This window comes from Crocuta crocuta, unplaced genomic scaffold, assembly GCF_008692635.1.
Source record: "Crocuta crocuta isolate KB4526 unplaced genomic scaffold, BGI_CrCroc_1.0 scaffold154, whole genome shotgun sequence".
In the NCBI taxonomy this organism is placed as follows: domain Eukaryota; kingdom Metazoa; phylum Chordata; class Mammalia; order Carnivora; family Hyaenidae; genus Crocuta; species Crocuta crocuta.
Genome location: NW_027530545.1, coordinates 4114235 through 4135255, shown reverse-complemented (window position 1 = coordinate 4135255; position 21021 = coordinate 4114235). Strand labels below are relative to the sequence as shown.

General features: G+C 37.3%; 1 protein-coding gene across 1 annotated transcript in view; it reads right to left on the bottom strand.

Moving 5' to 3' along the window:
• NEB (nebulin) overlaps positions 1–21021 on the bottom strand; it is a 208494-nt gene that overhangs the window by 72651 nt on the left and 114822 nt on the right. Inside the window, exons 76-87 of the mRNA XM_077767832.1 lie at positions 10027–10230; positions 9570–9674; positions 5675–5779; positions 5263–5574; positions 4525–4629; positions 3857–3955; positions 3560–3661; positions 3315–3422; positions 2599–2910; positions 1143–1247; positions 932–1036; positions 449–556 (exon numbers count right to left, since the gene is read on the bottom strand). Coding sequence (XP_077623958.1) covers positions 449–556; positions 932–1036; positions 1143–1247; positions 2599–2910; positions 3315–3422; positions 3560–3661; positions 3857–3955; positions 4525–4629; positions 5263–5574; positions 5675–5779; positions 9570–9674; positions 10027–10230 — 1770 coding nt within the window. The remainder of the gene's footprint in view (positions 1–448; positions 557–931; positions 1037–1142; positions 1248–2598; positions 2911–3314; positions 3423–3559; positions 3662–3856; positions 3956–4524; positions 4630–5262; positions 5575–5674; positions 5780–9569; positions 9675–10026; positions 10231–21021) is intronic.

Sequence of the window (21021 nt, the reverse complement as noted above, 5' to 3'; positions counted from 1 at the left end):
AATTTGGAGGTCAAGTCTTTAATTTGTTGGCTAGAGATATTTATACGTGATTGCTAAAGAAGGACTAGACTTTCCTCTCTTTTCCCTGTTAGTAGATGCTCAGTCCTATGTGAACCTACAGCTGGTACAGCACTTGTGACATTATTATTTATTTCTTTGGTGTCAGTCCCTCTCATTTGCATGGGTTTGTGAAGGGCTTGTCTTATTGAGCTTTGGCTCCTTAGTGCTTCCTACCGTGCCTGGCACATCACAGGGGCTCAAAAAATACTGGCTGAATAAATGCTACTTCTAATAAACAAGCCTAGTTATTTCTAATAAATAAGACTACACACAATAGAAATAATAGATCTTATATGTTCAGTTGTTCACAATATCAGCCAAGGTTATGAATACGGACAAGAGCTTAAAGTTAAGAACTGAGTTGTAAATCACATAAAATACAACTTACGGTACTATAGAGTTTTCCCATGTCTTTGGAGTGGGTGATATGTGGCGTATCTGGAGAAAATGTATACTTGCCCTTTATTTCTTTATTAAATGTTTCTTTATATTTTATCTAAGGAGAGAAAACAAAAGAAAACAAAACCTTTGGTTACTGTAAATGTATATTTAAAGTTTCAGGGGATCTACCTAGCAAGGTAATAATCAGTCTACATTTAGAGATTAAAACTAACCAGCTGGTTGAATTTCAGCTCATTTTCACTAATATAGCAGAATAATTTGGACAAGAATACAGATATTATCTAAAAAGTGAGTAGAGCATACACTCTACTAGTGACTTTCAAGACATTCCCACCAAAGGTGATCTTACAGTTTCCCACCCTATTGTTCATTTTCTTATAAGTATTTATCTGGAGTTAAGCAAATACATTCACTGATGGACAACTAACTCCCTAGCCCGTGTACCTCATTATACACAAAGCAAACTTACATCACTTTGATTGACTGAGTTAATCTTAGCCAAAACAACCGCTGGAGGATCCTCCACGCTTGTAAAGTTAGGATAGTTGTCAAGAGCATCCTTCTTATATTTTATCTGTAAGGAAACAGAGATGATTAAGGCGGGCCTCCCTCCATCTCGTACCTATCCCCACATGGCAGGCAAGGGAGTCAGGCATGAGGTGAGAAACGGCTCTCTGTACCTGATTCACCATTTCCTGGTTCTTAGTAACCCTCACATAGTCCACAGAATCCAGGGGGATCCAGCCAATGCCACGGAGCCACTCCAGGTCAGCTTTGTAGACATTCTGAGAGCAGGAAGAGAGATAAAAGGCAGGCATAAATGACCCAGATGTAGGCTTACAGACAGCAGATAAGAAACAACTTTTTCAGGAGCTTTTTAAGGATTTCTCTCTCCTGGCTCTTGTGTCGTTGATTCAATCATGATTTCACCTGTTTATCTGAGAAATATTTCTTGAGCCTGTTACTATGAGTGAGGTATTGTGCTAGGTGCCTTGAGGGATAATTATATAAAGGAATCTAGTGTAAACAGAAGTCATTTACAAAGCGGAGAGTGTAAGTTCTAGAAGAGCAGGAACACTCAAGTGGTGTGGGAATTACAGCCAGGGAGCCATTATTTTCAACAGTGAGCCTAAGAAAAGGTTTTACCAAAGGTGGGTGTAATATTAGATGGACTTATATTTAGTTATTTAGAAATACGTGGGACATTTACACCATATAAAGGAAATCACGCGAGTAAATGCTCATGTATTTTTGAGCGGGGGCCACATGCCTTTGGCCAACCCTATTTCTCCTCTCCCACACCTAGTACCTGGATTCTCTTGGGCAACCCCACACCAACAGAGCTGTTAATCTGGCTAAAGGTCCACAACAGTCACCCTGTTGCAGCAACAATGAGGTGGGATGTTCAAATTCGGCATGCGTGCTTCAGGCAATCCTTCACTTCTTGTTTCCGATTTGGTAATGAGAATACCGGGTAGGGTTAGCTCCAGGGTGTACCTGAGCGTCAGGCTGATGCACTGTGTTTCTGTTCCTTACTGACTGCTGGTGGTAGCTGGAGGTCTTGTCTCAGGCTTCAGTGTCAGATGGCCTATGTCATGTATTCCTACCTTAGCATTACTAAAAGTCTGCATGAGGGCTTCTGGGCCCTCCTGTGGCTCATTAGTACTTTGCTTCCTTTTTGTTTTGATTCTTTGCAAGCAAGTCCTTCATAAGTGCCTGAAGGAGTGAAATGCTCACAAAGCAAGAACTAGGCGTTCCCAGGTCCTTGACTACACTATCATCCAATATTGTTAAAATCCCAACGCGCTCTCCATTCTCACCCGAAGGCAACTGTTATTCTAAATCAACTGATAACTTTTCAGGCAGATGTGAGATGTTGCTGATGGCAGAGATGATACAAAAAGAATTTTTTTTAAATTGACTTTGAAAGTTATTCAGAAATGCATAGTCAGGAGGCAAAGCTGTCAATCACTGCCTCCGGTCTTTCTCTACATCATACCCAGCCTTACTTCCCTTCTGGGAACACACTCGATATTTATGTCTCAAACTTTCCAAGACTGGTACTTCCAGAGTGTTGCTTCTAATTCTCAGAGAATACCATACATTTTGAGATAATTAAGAAACAAGATCACTTACATCGCTCTGAAGGTCATAGGCCTTCCTTGCCTGGATAACATCATTTTGATCAGGATGACATATCCATTGGTGCAGGTAATTACGGTAATCAATATCACTGACAAGTTCCTGCCCATGCTTGGCGGCCAACACGGACACCATATCAGCAGGTATGTTTATTTTGGCCTTTGTTTTATGATAGTCTTCTTTGTATAGTCTGTCATTCTGAATCTGGCCTGCATGCTCAAACCAAACCAGTTTAGGATCATCTCTCATTGTCGGAACACCAACATAATGACCTCTTTGCTTTACATGTTCAGCTTTGTATTTCAGCTGGTAGGAGAAAAAAATAGAGATTCCATTACTTTTGATAAGCACTCAAGGCAAAGGGGGCTGGAAACATCAGCATTCATCCCCTCAGCCTTTTGTCAACTCCCTCTATGAGAATAAATAACAAAAAGCATCGAAATAAACGGATATAAGAAACAGCAATTTAAAAATAGAAAAAAATGTATTTGTTTTCTAATTCTGCCTGTGTCTTATTTGAAAGCTTAGAGATTTTAAGGAAGTGAGGGAATAGAAGAAACAGCAAAGCACTCAAACAACAGCTTTTAAAGAAGCCAAAACCAAACGCCCAAAGGACTAGAAGGGAGCAGGTACTCTAACCATCCCTAAGCCCGGCCAGCCCTGCTAAGCCAAGGAACACTCCAACGTGCACTCACATAAGGCTAAATTACCTCGCTCTGAACATCACTAGAGTGATGGGCATGGACAAAAGGCACCGCATCCGGAGGCAAAATGTAACCTGTAGCTTTCTGCTTCTCCCAGCCTTCCTTGTAGAGATACTAAACAACAGAGAGCCACAACAGAGCCTTAAGTAAGGGGTCACAGTGGGGGATTGGTTATGTGCGCACATCTCCCACAGTTATATTATGTCCTCTGTCCCCAAACAAAGTACCAGGCATATGGCTAAAATCCATACCTGGTCCAGTATCCGGGCTGCTTCCTGGGCAGTGTGCAGCAAGGGGGTTTCTGTGAGGGTGTACTTAGATTTGGTATCATTCCAATCTTTCCGGTATTTAATCTAGAAATGAGAGGCAAGAGGGTAAGTTACTTGATGTTAAGAAAACATCATGTCGTCCAAGCAAATGCAAGCATCATCTCAATGACTACAATCTGTATCTCAGATAATGACTGCATGCTGAGCTTAAGTAGGTGGAAAGCTTTGGAAATGACATTTCACGACTGGGCAATTTTAGAAGAACAGCCATGTACTTACATCATTTAGGATCTCACCACTTTGTTTTGCAGTCACATAATCAACTCTGTCATCCACAGGAGTAAAGTTGAGAGTTTCTATTTTTGTGCGATATTTTTTCTATGGGAAAGAAAATATCTTTCAAATGGTTGTAGTTTCTGGTCCTGTCTGAGCTGAGAAAGAGATACTAGATTTAAGGGACCTTCTCTACGAGAAGTATAGAGTGCCATATTTGAATGGCACCTTCTTGGCAGTTTGGCCTTTGTCTTAGCCTTTTATTTCGTAACAAATGAGTGGTTTCTTACACCTCCCACAGATTTTAAAGTAGCATGTTTGCTCAGCTATCAAAATCATGTAATATAATATTCTGCGTATCATGACACTCAACATGTTTTTATTTTTTTAACTGTATAAACTTCTCCCAAGTGTAGTGTCATTGCTGACAAAAGAAGTTGTCCAATTACACGATTCTAAGCATCGGTGAGTGTACTGGACATAATATTATGGATGTGGGCCCATGATGTGATAGGGGCAGTAGAGGATTGTTTTAGGAAAAAATTTGTCTGGCTTTAATGACAGCGGTTGCAATTATTAACATTGCTGATGGGGCATGACTGCATTTTGGCTTGTGTATTTTTGTTCAGTCTCCCAGGAAATGTACTAAATGGCAAGGTAAAATCTTGGAATACCTCACTGAAGATATCTGCAGCATGTTTGGCGTGATTGACAGAAACGGAATCAGTCGGCATCCACCCGATCCCACGTAACCATTCCAAATCAGCCTTGTAGACAGCCTGTGGATGTGATTTGATGGAGAAACACAGTATAAGGATGACATACTCAAGCAGCTGGGAAGGTAACATAAGTAAATTCATTAGGAGGTCTGGTGGCATGAAAAGCTGGGAGACATATTTTCTATTTAAAGGGGGTTAGCCTCAATTCAGCTCCAGTTATTGTTGCCAGAGGGTAATGGATTTCATTGAAATGTCCAGGATTTCATTCTCTGATTTTTCTAAAGAAACAGGAAATCTTAGATTTGTAAGCCAAATTTCCTGATTTAAAAACCTTGGCAACTTAATTCAAGATTTTTAAATACTGTATCAAGTTAAAAAGGCCTAGATCCTTTCCATGGACTGCCAATACTGTACCTTGGATGCTACTTAAATTCCATAAATAATATTTTCACAGTAGTTGTCTTTTTACTGTCACAATTAAGATTTATAGTCACATAACCATATATTCCTTGATACAAAATCTATATCTTTCATGGCTTTGGTGATTTTTTACACCATACTATATAGTTTAACTAAAACCAAATTCATGGCTGTATAAAGACATGAAGTAATAATATAAAATTTAATGACATAAACTTTTAGGAGTCATGGCAAAATGAGAAAAGAGCTCATTCTAAAATGTAGCCGACTCACATCGCTTTGCAGTTGGTAGGCTTTCTTGGCCTGAATCACGTCGTTCTGGTCAGGCATGCATGTCCATTGGTGGAGGTAATTGCGATAATCAATGTCGCTGACCAGAGTCTGGCAATGTTTAGAGTGCGTGATGGAAAGCATATCTGCAGGGCTTTGGAACTTGGTCTTCCATTTGGCCCAGTGCAGCCGGTACTCTCTCTCATTCTGAATCTTGCCAGCTATGAGGGCCCACCGGATCTTGTTGTCATCCCTGGCTGTGAGGGTACCCACGTAGTGTCCCTTCTGCTTCTCATGGTCAAGCTTGTATTTGTACTGGAGATGCAAAAACAAAGCAGATGGATCACAGTATGTGCTCTTGATGCACCTAGGATGTTTGCATAAAAACTGAGAAGTTAAACAAGGCCACACTTACGTCACTGGCAATCTCCCTGGAGGCCTTGGCAGCCTGGATGGGGATGGCATCTAGCCGCACATCGCAGCTCATCTTCATTTCATCCCAACCTTCGCGGTAGATTTTCTGAAGAGGAGAAAAAAAATAAGATGTCACTTTGGATTCAAATGTACCAATAACTTCAGGGGCTCAAGGAGAATTAATATCAGAGCAGTACAGTTTTGAAGTCCCAGAATTGGTTGAAAAGAGAATAGGTAAAAGAATAATTCCATACCACGCTACTGGAATACGAAATTGTGTATGGAGTCTGAAGATCTGAGCTTGACAAGAGTTATTTCTTTTTAATTTAAATCATGGCCTCTAAGTAGCTTTTCATAGTTTATGTAATAGTGTTTAGCTGCTTCTTGTATTAGTAGCACTGTGATAAGGTTACAGTCAGACATTAATGAGTGATTACTGGATTTCTTTAACAATTCAATTTATTTAATTTTAAAATTCAACTCAATTCTGTAATCTTTGGAATTATACACGTTTTATATTTGTGGGGAGGTTTTCCCCAGGATGGTTTCTTAGATTTTTTCAGATGGTTGATGATGCATATTATTTGGGAAAATTAGATGTTCCTTCTGAAATATAGTTGTATGTTAACAGCCATTAAAATTTTTTTTTAAATGTTTTTTCACTTTTGAGAGAGAGAGGAGGAGGAGGGGCAGAGAGAGAGGACGACACAGAACTCAAAGCGGGCTCACGGCTCCATGCTGTCAGCACAGAGTCTGATGGGGGCTCGAACCCATGAACGGTAAGATCATAACCTGAGCCAAAGTCAGAGGCTTAACTGACTGAGCCATGTAGGTGCTCCATTAGCCATTTTTTAAATGCAGCATGTTTTTGTTTATACAGAGAAGTTAATTAAGGGGACTGATACAGATAACTTGTAAATATACATTCATATTTAAATTGGCACATTCTGTTGATGATGTCAGACTGAGAAATAACAGTAATCTAAATGCATAATTCAGAAATCATACCAATCAATATGGAAGCTTTAACAGTGCAGAAAGATGAATTTCAATTATTGACAGCTTCATGGGCTTTGCATATCTGAAATATGAGTGCTCAAATTTTATCCTTGTTAGGATAGACAAGGTTTGTATGAATTTTCATCCAAGTTTTTGTACAGAAGTGTTCTCCACATTTAAATATATTGGAGAATATTTAATGTAAACTTGTCATGTTATTTAGAATTTGTGTTTATTTTGTGTTATTACATATATTGTTATACTATTTTTAATTATGTATTAAATTCTTGTTTATGTGGTCATATATATTATTTGAACTAAAAAAAAATCAGGGTTTGAGACCAAAACTTTATCACTAACTTTAAGAACATGGGTCAATTCCTCACTTTAAGTCTCAATTTTCCCATCTGATAAAAACAAAGTAGCAGTATATATTTTATTCATGTGATTAAATATTAAATAAGTCAATATGAATTTGCTGGTTACCTGGAAAATCGTATACAAATGTCCTGAAAAAGTTGTGCTTTCCAAATGATAGAAACAGCTTTAAGTAGTGGATTTTATCAAGATTATAGTAATGGTGACACCATGTGTTTTTTGTTTTTTTTTTTTTTAAAAAAACGTACCTTTTGGTTAGCGTTCAAATGGGAAGTTTGATTTCCTCCAAAGCCCAAGCCATTCTCGTTAATGTCTTTTTACTTTTAATTTTAGAGAGCAAGAAAGTGCATATGAGCAGAGGAGAGGGGCAGAAGGAGAGTGAGACAGAATCTTAAACAGGCTCAACATTCAATGCAGAGCCTGATGTGGGGCTCGACCCCATGACTGAGATAATGACCTAAGTGGAAATCAAGAATCAGATACTCAACTGACTGAGCTACACATGGGTCCTTAGTTAATGTCTTAATATCAAATATCTAAATATCTGAAGTTTGTAACTTTACTTTTGGCATAGTTTCAAATAGTAGTCTTGCTTACATCAAGATATCAGCTGTAGGATTCTGGTATTTCAGCTAAAAATACATCATACAAAAGGGAATACATGGGATTTCCCCTAATTGTCCAGCCACAGATGCCTCTGGATGGAAGAGGCTGAGGACTCTATTGATGCTGTGGTGAAGAGTGCGCGGTCTCTCCAACCAGTCACTTGGTGAAGAGAAAGCACTGCACCATAATACTGTTCTTGTCTGGAAAAAATGTATCCATGCCCTGAAATTTTATTTTCTTCCCATCTCTTAGAAAAAATTAGCTCCCAGGTGGCTCATTACAATAGAGTATATGGTGTGGTTTGGCACATGGTGAGGAATCTTTGCTGGCCAGGCTCCTTCTCTCACAAAGATTTATTATTTTTTTAAAAACCATGTTGTTCCAAACCATGGTGAACAGCATTAGGGTATCCTTCTTCCAGGGTCACACTTTTTCTACACACAAGAAAGCTCTATGATCCATGAAGACAGTTCCTTTTTTGGGCTTTCCTAAATTGTGTAGCTAGCCACTGAATTCTTTCATTTTATTAATTATACTCTTTAGTTCATTCTCTTCCTTTTCCCAGACATAATGATTTATCTTGTATGTAATGATAATTTTGCCTTTTTAAACCCAATATTTATCTCTTATTCTTACTGTTATATAATTATTTTGGCTTGAACGAGCTTACTCAGCTAGTAATCCCAGCAAATGTTAAATAAAATGGTGATGTCGATGGACATCCTTGTTTTATTCTTCGCTTGAATGAGAAACTTGACTTACTAAGAATGAGTCTGGCTTTGATTTGAGATTTATTATTTTAGTCACATCATGAAGATATGCATTTCTTCTTATTTTACTAGGATTTTATTTTTAAGAATAAGAATGGATATTGGATTTGGTCATATGCCTTTTCAAATCTATTAAGATGAAGGTGTGATTTTTCCCTTTTGTTCAGACACATTATTAGGTTTCTGAATATGGAACCCTTCTGGCATTCCTGAATGAACCCTAATTGTTTGTCTCACATCATATTCATGTACTTCTGAGTTTTATTTTTTAATATTTTATTTAAGATTTTCCCCATCATTGGTCTACAATTTTCATTTGTGGAACTATCTTTGACAAGTTTTGGAAATCATGATGGCTTTCCTTCTTTCATTAGGCTCTATAATAGTTTGACTATTTCTTGAAGTTCTGAAAGAATTCTCCTATGAAATCATCTGGATGACCCTGACATCTGAGAGGAGGGAGGAGAGTCTTTAAGAATCCATAACTTCTTGTTATGTGTTTTAATTTTTTTTCTGGGCTCATTTAGATAGTTTCTGATTTCCTAGAAAATCCCCTATAGATCTAGGTTTTAAAATTAATATGCATAAAGTTTTACAAGAAGTCTTATAATTATTTTGTGTTCATCTGACTGGTGGTAATGCTCCTTTCTTGTTCATTTGTCTCTTCATTCCTCTTTCAGCTTTCCGGTCCTTCCTTCTTTTTGTCATTTTGACATTGGCTCACCAGTAACTGGCCTTGATGGGTGAGTCAGAGCCAAGGATCCGCTCCTTTCCTCACCTTTTTTTTTTAAGTTTATTTTTTTATTATGAGAGAGAGAGACCGAGAGAATACAAGCTGGGGGAGGGGCAGAGAGAGAGGAGAGAGAATCCCAAGCAGGCTCCATACTGTCAGCGTGAGCCAGATGTGGGGCTCAATCCCATTAACTGTAAGATCATGACTTGAGCCAAAATTGAGAGCCAGAGGCTTAACTAACTGAGCCACCGAGGTGCCCTCTGCTCCTTTTCTGGTCAAGGGCTTATGGTAAGGAGTCTTCCCCATCCCCACCCAATCTTTCCTCTCTTGGCTATGAAGAGTTCCCTGGGGATATCACAGCACCAACTGGGTAGCGTTACAAAAAAAAGGGAGTCTGTTGAGGTACTTACATTGCTCACATTAAGAGCATTGGCTCTAGCAAGATTAATTTCTGGAGTATCCGGCATTATGTGGACTGAAGTTTTATCCTTGTCCCAAACTTCTCTGTACTTTGGCTATGGAAAGATCCAACAATATCAAAATTACTTTATAACTTATCACTTTGTGAGTTCCAGGACACAACTTTCAACTTTTCTGATCTAAACTCTTTTCATATTAAGGGGGAAAAGTTTTCTAAAAGTCTTTCACATAAGTTACTCACATTTAATATGAACTTGGTAATACCTTTTATTAGTACTTTGAGTTTTTGTTTAAAATTTATGAACAATAATAAAACAGCCCTATCAACATTATGTATTAAAATCTTTGCTATCATAATATCATTATCTTACAAATAGATTGCCAAGTTAATTTTTTATCATTTATGAGCATGATTTAATTTTAATATAGAGGGGAAAGGTGACTTACAATACTAATATTTTCAGCATTAGACTTAGCAAGGACAACTTCGGGTGTGTCAACAATACTTGTATACTTGAGTTTCACCACAGGTGTCCGATACACACTGTCTCGTAGGATCTCCTGGGCATTTTTGACTCTCAACACTTCGGGAGACCCTTCGGGCATCCAGCCGATGCCACGTAGCCACTCCAAGTCAGCCTTGTAGATGGCCTGCAAATGAGACAAAGTTAAGTAGAAAGCAGGGTTTTTAAGTTGTGGTAAAGTAAGAAAGCAGTTTTATGTTATAGTTTATCTTCCACAAACAATAATTAAAACCAAGCACTGACAGACATAATTCCTCACATGCACAGCAGTGTTCTGGTCTACTTTGTTTTCTGTAGCAGGGGCACCTTTATACACTCTTAAAAAAGCAGAATGACGCAGAAGGAGCTCTCTGTCTGTGGGATGCATGCTGGATTTTGAATAATATTTAAGGAATATCATACTGGTAGTGGGCTTTAAAGCAATAATAGGCTATCCAGTAAGTTCTCCTCACAGCAGTAAGAATGATCTTCATGAAGTTTACAATTCAAATCTGATGTCACAACATCTCCCCTCCCCCCCAATCCTATGGCTTCCCCATTGGTCTTAGGACAAAGATCAAAGTCTTACCATGGACTAGAAGGTGATGATAATCTAGCACCAGTCCTTACCAACTCTTCCAGCCTCATCTTATATGTGCTTCCCTTTAATCTATACATTCTGATCCCAATGGACTTTTGGTTTATTGTTTGTATACAGGTCCCTTTGTGTATGTTGGTCATTCTGCAGAAATGTTCACTGTGTCCTCACAGAACTAACTCCTACTCTCCCTTTATATCCTCACTCGTTCAATACTTCTTTAGAAAAGTTTTCTTCCTCATTTTTTCATAGCACCATGGATCACTTTCTCAGCCATCTGATTTTTTTATTGATATTCTCTAGTTAACATCTGTTTCTTTATTGGTGTGAACTCCCTTAAAGTCTGGAAGCTTGTCTTGTTTCTTCCTCTTCATTCACTATTGTATCTTTAGTGCTTAGCATAGTACCGGCACATGGTGTATTTTAAAGGGATAATTAAAAATTCAGTCCTGCTGTGGTAAATAATAATTTCCTCAAAAAGTTAAAAATAGAAATATCATATAATCCAGTAATTCCACTACTGGGTATTTACCCAAAGAAAATGAAAATGCAAATTCAAAGACCTATATGTACCCTTATGTTTACTGCAGCATTATTGACAATAGCCAAGATATGGAAGCAATTAATAGATGGATTGGTAACAAAGATGTGGAATGTATGTATACACATGCATGCACACAGGCAATTTTACTCAGGACAAAAAAAATGAGGTCTTGCCATTTGTGACAACATAGATGGACCTAGAGGGTATTATGCTAAATGAAGTAAGTCAGACTGAGAAAGACAAATACCACATGATTTTACTTATATGTAGAATCTAAACATCAAATAAATAAACCAGCAAACAAGCAAAAAGCAGAGAGAGACCCATAAATACAGAAAAAAAACCCTGATGGCTGCAAGAAGGGAGAAAGGTGGAGGGATGGGCAAAAGGGGAGTGGGAGACACAAGCTTCCAGTTATGGAATGAATAAGTCATAGGGATGAAAGGTGCGTCATAGGGAATACAGTCAATGGTATTGAAAGAGTGTTGTGTAGTAACAGATGGTAGCTTCTGGTGAACATAGACTTGTTGAATCACTATGCTCTACATCTAAAACTGATGTGACTTTATGTGTCAACTAGACTCCAATTAAAAAAAAAAAAAGGAATTCAGTCCCTGGTTCCACAATTTTGATCTCACGGTTTTGTTTTGTTTTTTTCTTTTTCCAAGCTAGCACCTCCTTTTGAATTGGGATTTGCATTTCCTTGGCTATCTAAACCTGTTTTTCCAGATATAGATAAGTGGTTAACCAGAAAAAATTGCTCTATGTTAAGCATCGGTTATGAATTTCATTAAAAAATCATTCTGTTCTTCAGAAATGTTATTTTAACAACTAGTTAATAGGATACAGATATCAGGCTAAAAAGAGATTAGGAGGAGTGAAAATGTAGTAAAATTTCTGTCTTAATGAAGAAGGACATTATATGTTTTAGTGTGTAAAGTATGATGGATACCCAAAATTCAGAAGAGGGATTCTCAAAAAGGATTAAATATAGATTTTGAAGTTTGCTTTCTTCTTCCTTTAGAAACTTGATTCATATGCATTCCTTTATATACTGTTACTCAGGTTAATGGAGAGACTGCATTTCTCTAGAAACTGGCCTAAATCCACTAGTTGGCAATTGATTTCAAGTGATGGATATACTTTTCTAGAACAAATTCATTCATTAGGAGAAAGCATCCCTTGAAGCTTATGGGAACCAAGTTCAAATAATTAAAAGAAGGCATTCATTCTACCTAAGAAATTAATATCCGAATGGAGTCCATGATTTCTAAAGATTGGATAAACAGAAAATATGAGTAAATCTAAAAATACTTTAAGTAACGTAATGACACACCATATTGTGAAGAATACCAAATTAAGGGAAGCTAGTGAGTTTGGAACATACGGCTAATCTTTGAAATTAATTTCAAGGAAGTAGCCCTGTCATTCTTCAATTTAAGGACCATAGGAAATCTCATGTTTAGGAAACTACAAACACTGCATATATTGAGAAATCCATAGAAAAACGCTGGTATTACCACTAACAGCAAGAAAGAAAACTTTCTGAAGTAAGGTAGGCAATCAGTAAACTCAGTAAGATGTTAAAGGGAAGTGCTAGTGTAAAGAGAGTTGTATTTTCCTGAGTCCTAGGAGGAATGACCAGGCAAAGCTCTGGAAGGTTTTCTTCCTGGGGAACAGCTCACTCCTCAGGCACCTTGGTTGATACTCTCTGCACAAGTAACAACTTACATCACTCTGCAGGTCGTAGGCTTTCCTGGCTTGGATCACATCATTCTGGTCAGGAAAGCAAGACCAGTGGTGCAGGTACTGGCGGTAATCCACATCACTTGCTATCGCCTGGCCTTCTTTGGCAGCACTGATGGACACCATGTCCGGTGGGATGGTGATCTTGGCCTTGTGGTCATTGTAGACCTTTTTGTATAGCCTGTCATTCTGCATCTTTAACACATTTGCTGCCCAAACCAGTTTAGGGTCTTCTTTGGCAGTGCGACATCCAATATAATGACCTTTCTGTTTCTCGTAAGTAGTTTTATATAGATACTGGTGTATGTGAACAGAAGAAAGAAGAATCATTTTTCCAAAGAGTCTGCTCAAAATAACTCTCTCTCCCTTAGATTAGCCTTTTATGGGCCTTGTTCTTTTTTTCCATTTTTATTAATTGGGATAAAATATGTATAAATAAAATTTACCATTTTAACAGTTAAGTAGACAATTCAATGACATTAAGAACTTTCACATTGTTATGAAACTATCCCCACCATCAATCTCCAGAATGTCTCCATCTTCTGAAACTGAAACTCCATATCCATTAAACAATAATTTATGATTCTCCCTTCCCCTCTGCCCCTGGTGGTTATGATTTTACATACTTTCTCTATGAATTTCACTATTCTAGGTACCTCATATAATGGATATAATATAGTATTGGTTATGGGCCCTGTTTTTAAGTCCATACTGTAAGTTTTATGATCCTTAACACGTGGCTTGTCTTCTATGTCTACATGCATGAAAACATTGTGAGGACCTCTCAGACAAGGACTGTCTGAGATTATCCCTAATATAGGCTTATCTGGTGTTTCCCAAAATTCAGCCACTGTCTACTGCCTTCACGTTTTGCCACAATCAAGTACTACCAGTAATTCATATTTTCGTTTATCAACGAGATTAACTTCTCATGGCTGTCTATTAGCTAGTGTTGGTTAAGTCTGGGAAAGTAGCTCTTACATCACTGGCGATATCCCTGGAAGCTTTGGCATGCTGAATTGGGATGGCATCTTCTCGCAGATCATAACCTGTCATCTTGACATCTTCCCACGCTTGCTTATATTGTTTCTGCAAATGGAGATTGCAATGCCACAGTTAATCTGAAGAGGGAGCCACTGAGTCAACATTACTGATGTGTTTAAGAGAACATGTTAAGTTACATTGATAATTAGTCTCCCCTTAGGATTTATAAAATAGGCTGGTTTCATACTGAAATTAAGTTCCAACAGATTTTTAATGAAATTTATTAAAGTTCAATTTTTTTAAGAAAGAAATTTAGGAGACAGGAAGTCATGTAAAAATGAGAAAAAAATGTAGATCATTTGGCTTTAAAAGGAAAAATCAATGATGGGCCACTAAAAAGAGAATCAAATATTACTATCCTTGTCTATATAGGTTTTCATGTTGTTTTTGGTGAAACTAGTGCATTTTTCCTTGCAACAAAGATATGGACACACATCTCTATAAACGTGTGTACACATACATGTGCATTTGCATTTGTGTGTGTACACATAGTACTTATCATTAAAACAAGAAATAAGAGGAGTGGTAGGGAAATGTATTTTGCTTAACTCCCTCTGGAGCATATCAATTAAAGTTTTGGTTAGGCCAAAAATATTGTGCAAAGCAAATGGATGTATAGTTCCTTACATCGCTGATCTGCATGGCATTGATTTTGGACTGCAGCATAACTGGAGTGTCAGCTGGCACATTCACATTCGCCTTCTCTCTCTCCCAGGCATCGCGATACAATGGCTGGTAAAAATGGAAAACAAAGGATGGTTGATAATAAGCCAATTGCTACGTGAATAAAATTATAGGTACAATTAGAGATTCTCTTTGGATGTTCTCAGATATAAACATAGATCACATCTTGTTTTTATTGTGTTTTTATTTAAAAGGTGCCAATAGTGACTTCAACAACAAGAATATATTGACGTATATATTGATATAATATACATGGAAAACTAGTCAGGAACCTGGTAGTAAAATGATCCTTTTCCATTAATTCACATGTAATTATCTGGCAGGTAAACCCACAATGCAGATAACTATGAAAATCCACATTGCTAATAGAATTCTGGCTTTTGTGGCCTATAAATAAGTATAATAATATCTAGTATTGGCACCACCCATGGACTTTTCAACTTACCTCATGATTGAAAAGTAATAAAAAGGTGGCAGCTTTGTGATCATATGGTATTAACTGGTGGACCTGTATTATAAGCAAGACCTCAAAATGCATTCAAAGTGTGTTATCAGAGTCTGTAGAATATGAAGATGCCTACCACACTGATGTCAACCAAAGAGTCATCCAAGTAAATGAAATGTGGATAACTGATTGACTATATGAAATTCCATCTGGATATATAAATGTTCAAGGTTCTAATGCTGGGATTAGCAATTTAAAGTTCACAATTAGAGACTTCTAATTAATTCAAGTTCACAGTTGAGACTTCTCTATTATGTCCAAATGTATTATCAGCCAGCTTACCTCACTGATCTGTACAGCATTGATCTTTGCCTGGATGACTTCAGGGGTATCAACAATGCTGGTGAATTTGAGGGCCTCAGGCCTTATACGATACAACCTCTCATTCAGGAGATTCTGGGCATTCTTCACTCTCATCACTTCCACAGAACCCTCTGGCAACCATCCTATACCCTTCATCCATTCCAGGTCTGATTTGTACACGTTCTAGATGAAGGAGAGGACCACAGAGCGCAGAAGAGTCAAATTCGCCCACTAGAGCACAATGCCAGTGGGCCACACACTACCTCTATTTAATCAGCTGGGTGGCCAATCCCATGAAATAGAAGGATCAACATTAATTGTTAATATTTGGGTGTTATATCCCTGGCACAAAGCTCTGGGAGAAGTTCACCATATCCTACAGGAATTGGGACAGGGCTGAGAAGTGACACTTGTGGAATGACAGATAGCAATGGCATTTAATTTTGTTTTTATATAAGGTTGAGTTTCTGTGCTCACCACTTGAAGTGTGCCCTTTTAGTACTACTGATAATAACATCTGTAAGAATTTGGGAGAAAAAGGTCTTTAGATGCATAGATAATGAGGAAAAATACTTCTGTTTATATGGACCTCTATATAAATATATATACACATTTTTCTTATATGTGTCAGATATACTTAAAACCCAACATTTCCTTAAGTTCACATTTGTTTCTAAAATTTAGATATCTGAATGCGCAAATGTTATGGGTTAAAACAACTGGAGCCGAAATTTTCTATCTAATTACATAGAATAAGAGAGTGATTTTTTTTGGTCTTAATGAATAAGGCCTCACTGCATGAAAAGGAATCCTCTATAAGATAGAGAATGTTCAAAATAACTCTACTACTATGAAATGTACAGATTGTTAGGCTTTATTAGGATTACCACTTAAAATATGTCCCTAGGGAACATACGGTGATGTTATACAGAAACACATATCTCCCCAACAGTCTGGTGATAATATACGTACATCGCTCTGCAGTTCATAGGCCTTCTTAGCCTGGATCACATCATTCTGATCTGGCAAACATGTCCACTGGTGCAGATAATTGCGATAATCAACATCGCTAACCAGGACCTGGCATTTCTTGGCCTGAACAATTGACATCATATCCAACGGCGTATTGTGAATTCCTTTAGACTTCTCATAAGCTTTCTTATATTCTCTGTCACTCTGGATCTTGGCAGCATGTATAGACCAGACCAATTTGGGGTCATCTTGTAGGGTGCGGAAACCCACATGGTGGCCCAGTTGTTTACGGTAACCTTCTTTGTATTTGTACTAAACGTTGCGAAAAATCAGATAAAAAGACATGTGAAAATAATGTGGTAAGAGGACTTTTCATTAAATGTTTCCAGAATATTTTCCCTGCCTTAATATAAATTGGCTCAACACTGGCAGTCATTACATATTTCAGTCACTTTAAGAAAAATAGAGAACATGAATAAGTCACGGGGGGAAGTAGCATGGTGAATGAGAATAATTACAAAAAATTATAGCTAACATTTACTGAGCAATTACTAATGCCAGACAGTATTATGAGTGCTTCAAATGTATTAGGTTGATCCGTGTGAAATTGCTGGATTTTTTTAATTAAAAATAGTTGCGTAGTAGCAATTATAATCTTAATCTTCACAATTTCTCTGTGAAGTAGATACTATTATTATCACATATTTCAGATGTGGAAAATAAGACAGTGGTGTAATCATGGTCCCCAAGGTTTCCTGGAAAATGGAACATTAAGTTAGATGGTCCTCCAAGAGTACTGAGAGTACCTCAATAGGAAAAAGTCACTTGTGTGATTTTGGAGACAGATAAAAAAAGGTGCTTATTTCAGGAAAGCAAGATCATTGGTGTGAATCAGATGACAACAAAAGGCCTGTGGACAAGAGTTTCCGTCTTGTCCACGCTTGTCCTAAGTGTCTTAGGACTACAGTAAGATAGCATCTGTTTCTTTCCTATTTTTGGATAACATAGAAAGGCTTGAATAGAAAGGGAGAGAGGGAGAACTGGGAATAAGGCAGATACTATAGACTGGCTATTGTTTTTAGAGTTAAAATTGAAAAATAAGAAGGTACAGAGAACAAACTAAGGGTTGATGGGGGTGGGGGAGTGGGGGTGATGGGCAATGAGGAGATCATATGTTGGGATGAGCACTGGGTGTTGTATGGAAGCCAGTCTGACAATAAATTAATTATATTAAATAAATAAAGAAAAGAAAGAAGGAAGAAATAGGTAGATAAAGGAGATAAAAAAAAAATAGAGCAGGAAATGGAGAAAGAGAACAGCACTGCTTAAAGATTTAGAGCTGGGGTAAGGGGCTTGGCAGGATAATTATTTTGACTCTAAGTTTTAAAATTACTGTTAAATGAATTTTACAAGGTTACTGAGAGCATTATGCATAAACCTCCAGTATAAAATCTTATATACAAGATGTGATTTCAGTCTTAAATCTTATATGAAACTTTCACCTGTGATCTACATTTATGGATAATATCATAAATATTTGGGGGATAAAATGACACTGGTCAACAATCAAATGTAATGAATTTTTCCAAGAATTCTGCATAGACTGTTCACGTTATTTTACTTCCACGCAGAAACAACTTAGAAATTATTTATACATATACCTCATCTATACTAACCTTAATGTGCTTCATTCCATTTTAATGGTTTTAAATAAAGTCTCTAGTGCAAAAAAAAAATGCAGTTGTTTGCATAGATTTTTTTTAAACCTCCCAAATTCTTGGAAAAATACTCTTCCTATTTGTTGTAAGAAGAAAAAAAAACCACAAGAAAATAAAAGCTGTACCTCACCGGCAATTTTTCTGGAAGCTTTGGCCTGCTTGATTTCAATGGCGTTGTAAGAAGAAAAAAAAACCACAAGAAAATAAAAGCTGTACCTCACTGGCAATTTCTCTGGAGGCTTTGGCCTGCTTGATTTCAATGGCATCTGCTCTGAAGTCATAGCCTTTCTGTTTGGCCTCATTCCAGTCTTTTTGGTAAAGATTCTATTGATAGAAAACACAGGGTTGTCGATAAGAACTTAAAATAAGTGAATATATTCAAATACTCAAAATAGGATTCATAAGATATAATGTAAATAAAAACAGTATAAGATAAAACAGACATTTCTGAATTCTTCTGGTGGTTAGCTATTTACTTTATGGAGTGTAGGATACTTCTAAAATTTTAAAGCTAAATATCTAGGTCTACTAAATACTTGAATATTTGTCTTCACTACAATATGGTACTTATCTGAAAATACCCACCATACAACAGAAAACTAAGAATCAACTGTGAAACTAGAAAACCTTCATTAAGGTATCATGTAAGACCTGGTAAGATTTTTTTCCCCCCTAATGTTGCCCTTTGACTTTTCAGAGGTCCCTGCTAAAGGGATGTGACATAGATATTTATACATATCTTATGCTTTGGGTATAATTAAAAAGTGTCAGCTTTTCTAATGGCTTTGAAATATCAAACAAGAAAGTTTTGGATCAAAAAACTATGAAGACAAAAGAGATTGTTACCTCATACTCCTGTGTGTAAGAGACATTTAACTAGGGATTTCATTATCCTCGATTAATATACAAAGACTGAGCTGTGGACATTGGATATAGAACAATGTTTTTAATGTTGAAAGGAGGAATCCAGTAGGATTCAGATTTCCTAACTCTTGTAGTCCTAGGACCCCGCCATGTATTTAAACTAACATTTAAAAGGTGGAATTGCCATGTGGAAACTAATTTGACAATAAACTATTTGTAAAAAATAAAATAAAATAAAATAAAATAAAATACAAAATGGAAAAAAACCAAAAAAACAAACAAACAAAAAAAAGAAATAAGTTATAAAACAAAAAAAAAAGAAATAAGTTATAAAACAAAAAATAAAATAAAATAAAATAAAATAAAAGGTGGAATTGCCATTCATACTGCATTGGGAATGGTAGCTAAAGAGAAAATGTCTAGCACCAAAAACTGTACGTTTCTAAGACAGGTAATTTGTCCATTATGCCACACTCCACACGCTGACATATACTGTCCAATAAAGGCATTTACACTTCATATTTAATCCTCTTACATTGCTGATTTGCTGGGCATTAATTTGAGCCTGCAGCATGAGTGGTGTGTCTGAAGGAATAGTGATGTGGGTTTTATCTTTATTCCACGCTTCTTGATATAGTTTCTGTGGAGAGAAGGGAAGTAGTAATTTAATACAGTGATAAAAAGGTAGATATCTGAAACATTAAGCCTTAAAAACTGACCTGGAAAAATGTTTTTAATGTTTATGATGGCTAATCTTAAATGTTAACTTAGCTAGGCCACAGTACCCAGATAATTGGCCAGACATTTTTAAAAATGCTTATTTATTTTTGAGAGAGAGCCAGGGCACAAGTGGAAAAGGGGCAGAGAGAGAGAGGGAGACACAGAATCTGAAGCAGGCGCCAGGCTCTGGGATGTCAGCACAGAGCCTGATGTGGGGTTGAACCCACACACCGTGAGATCATGACCTGAGCTGAAGTCAGTCGCTTAACTGAGCTCCCTGGGCACCCCTGGTCAGACTTTTTATAGATGTTTCTGTGACGGTATTTTTTTTTTTTTTAGAGGAGATTAACATTTTTATCAGTAGACTTTGGTACCCTCTGTAATGTGGATGGGCCTTGCCTAATCAGCTGAAGGCCTTAATAGAAAAAAGACTGACATCCATCTGCAGAGCAAGAAGGAAGTCTCTCAGCAGACTGCTTTTGTACTTGAACTGCAACTCTTTCCTAGGTCTCCAGCCTATTCTGCAGACTGTAGATTTGCCAGCCTTCATAATTATATGGCCCAATTCCATAAAATACATCTCTCTTCCTCTGTGTGTGTGTGTGTGTACATACACAGGTATAGTCTGCAGACCTATCTACATCTCTCTCATAAACATATACGTAGACACACATACATATATATGTATATATATATATGTATATACATACACACACACACACACACATCTATAACTCCTATTGGCTCTGTTTCTCTGGAGAACCATGGCTAACACAATGTTATACCATTTAAAATGCAACATTATGCTACAGATTTTTTTAAATGTTTATTTTATTTTTGAGAGAGAGACAGCGTGAATGGGGGAGAGACAGAGAGAGAGAAGGGGAGGACAGAGGATCCAAAGGATCTCTGTGCTGACAGCAGAGAGCCCGATGTGGGCCTGGAACTCATGAACTGTGAGATCATGACCTGAGCTGACGTCAGGTACTTAAATGACTGAGCCCCCCGGGTACCCCAATATGCTCTAGGCTTTAGTATTTGATAGGAGTTGAAGAAGTATTTGTTCTAATTTGCCTCTGCCTTTACCAAACTAGTCATCAGATTCTTAGAGTTGCTCTTGTTACGCTAAGTCTTCCAAGGGGAACAGTCAACTTGCTCTGTTTGGGTGGCATTATCTGAAAAACAGAGTCCCACAAAAGGAATGCTTGGTAACAGGACGGTTCTTACCTCACTTATTTGCA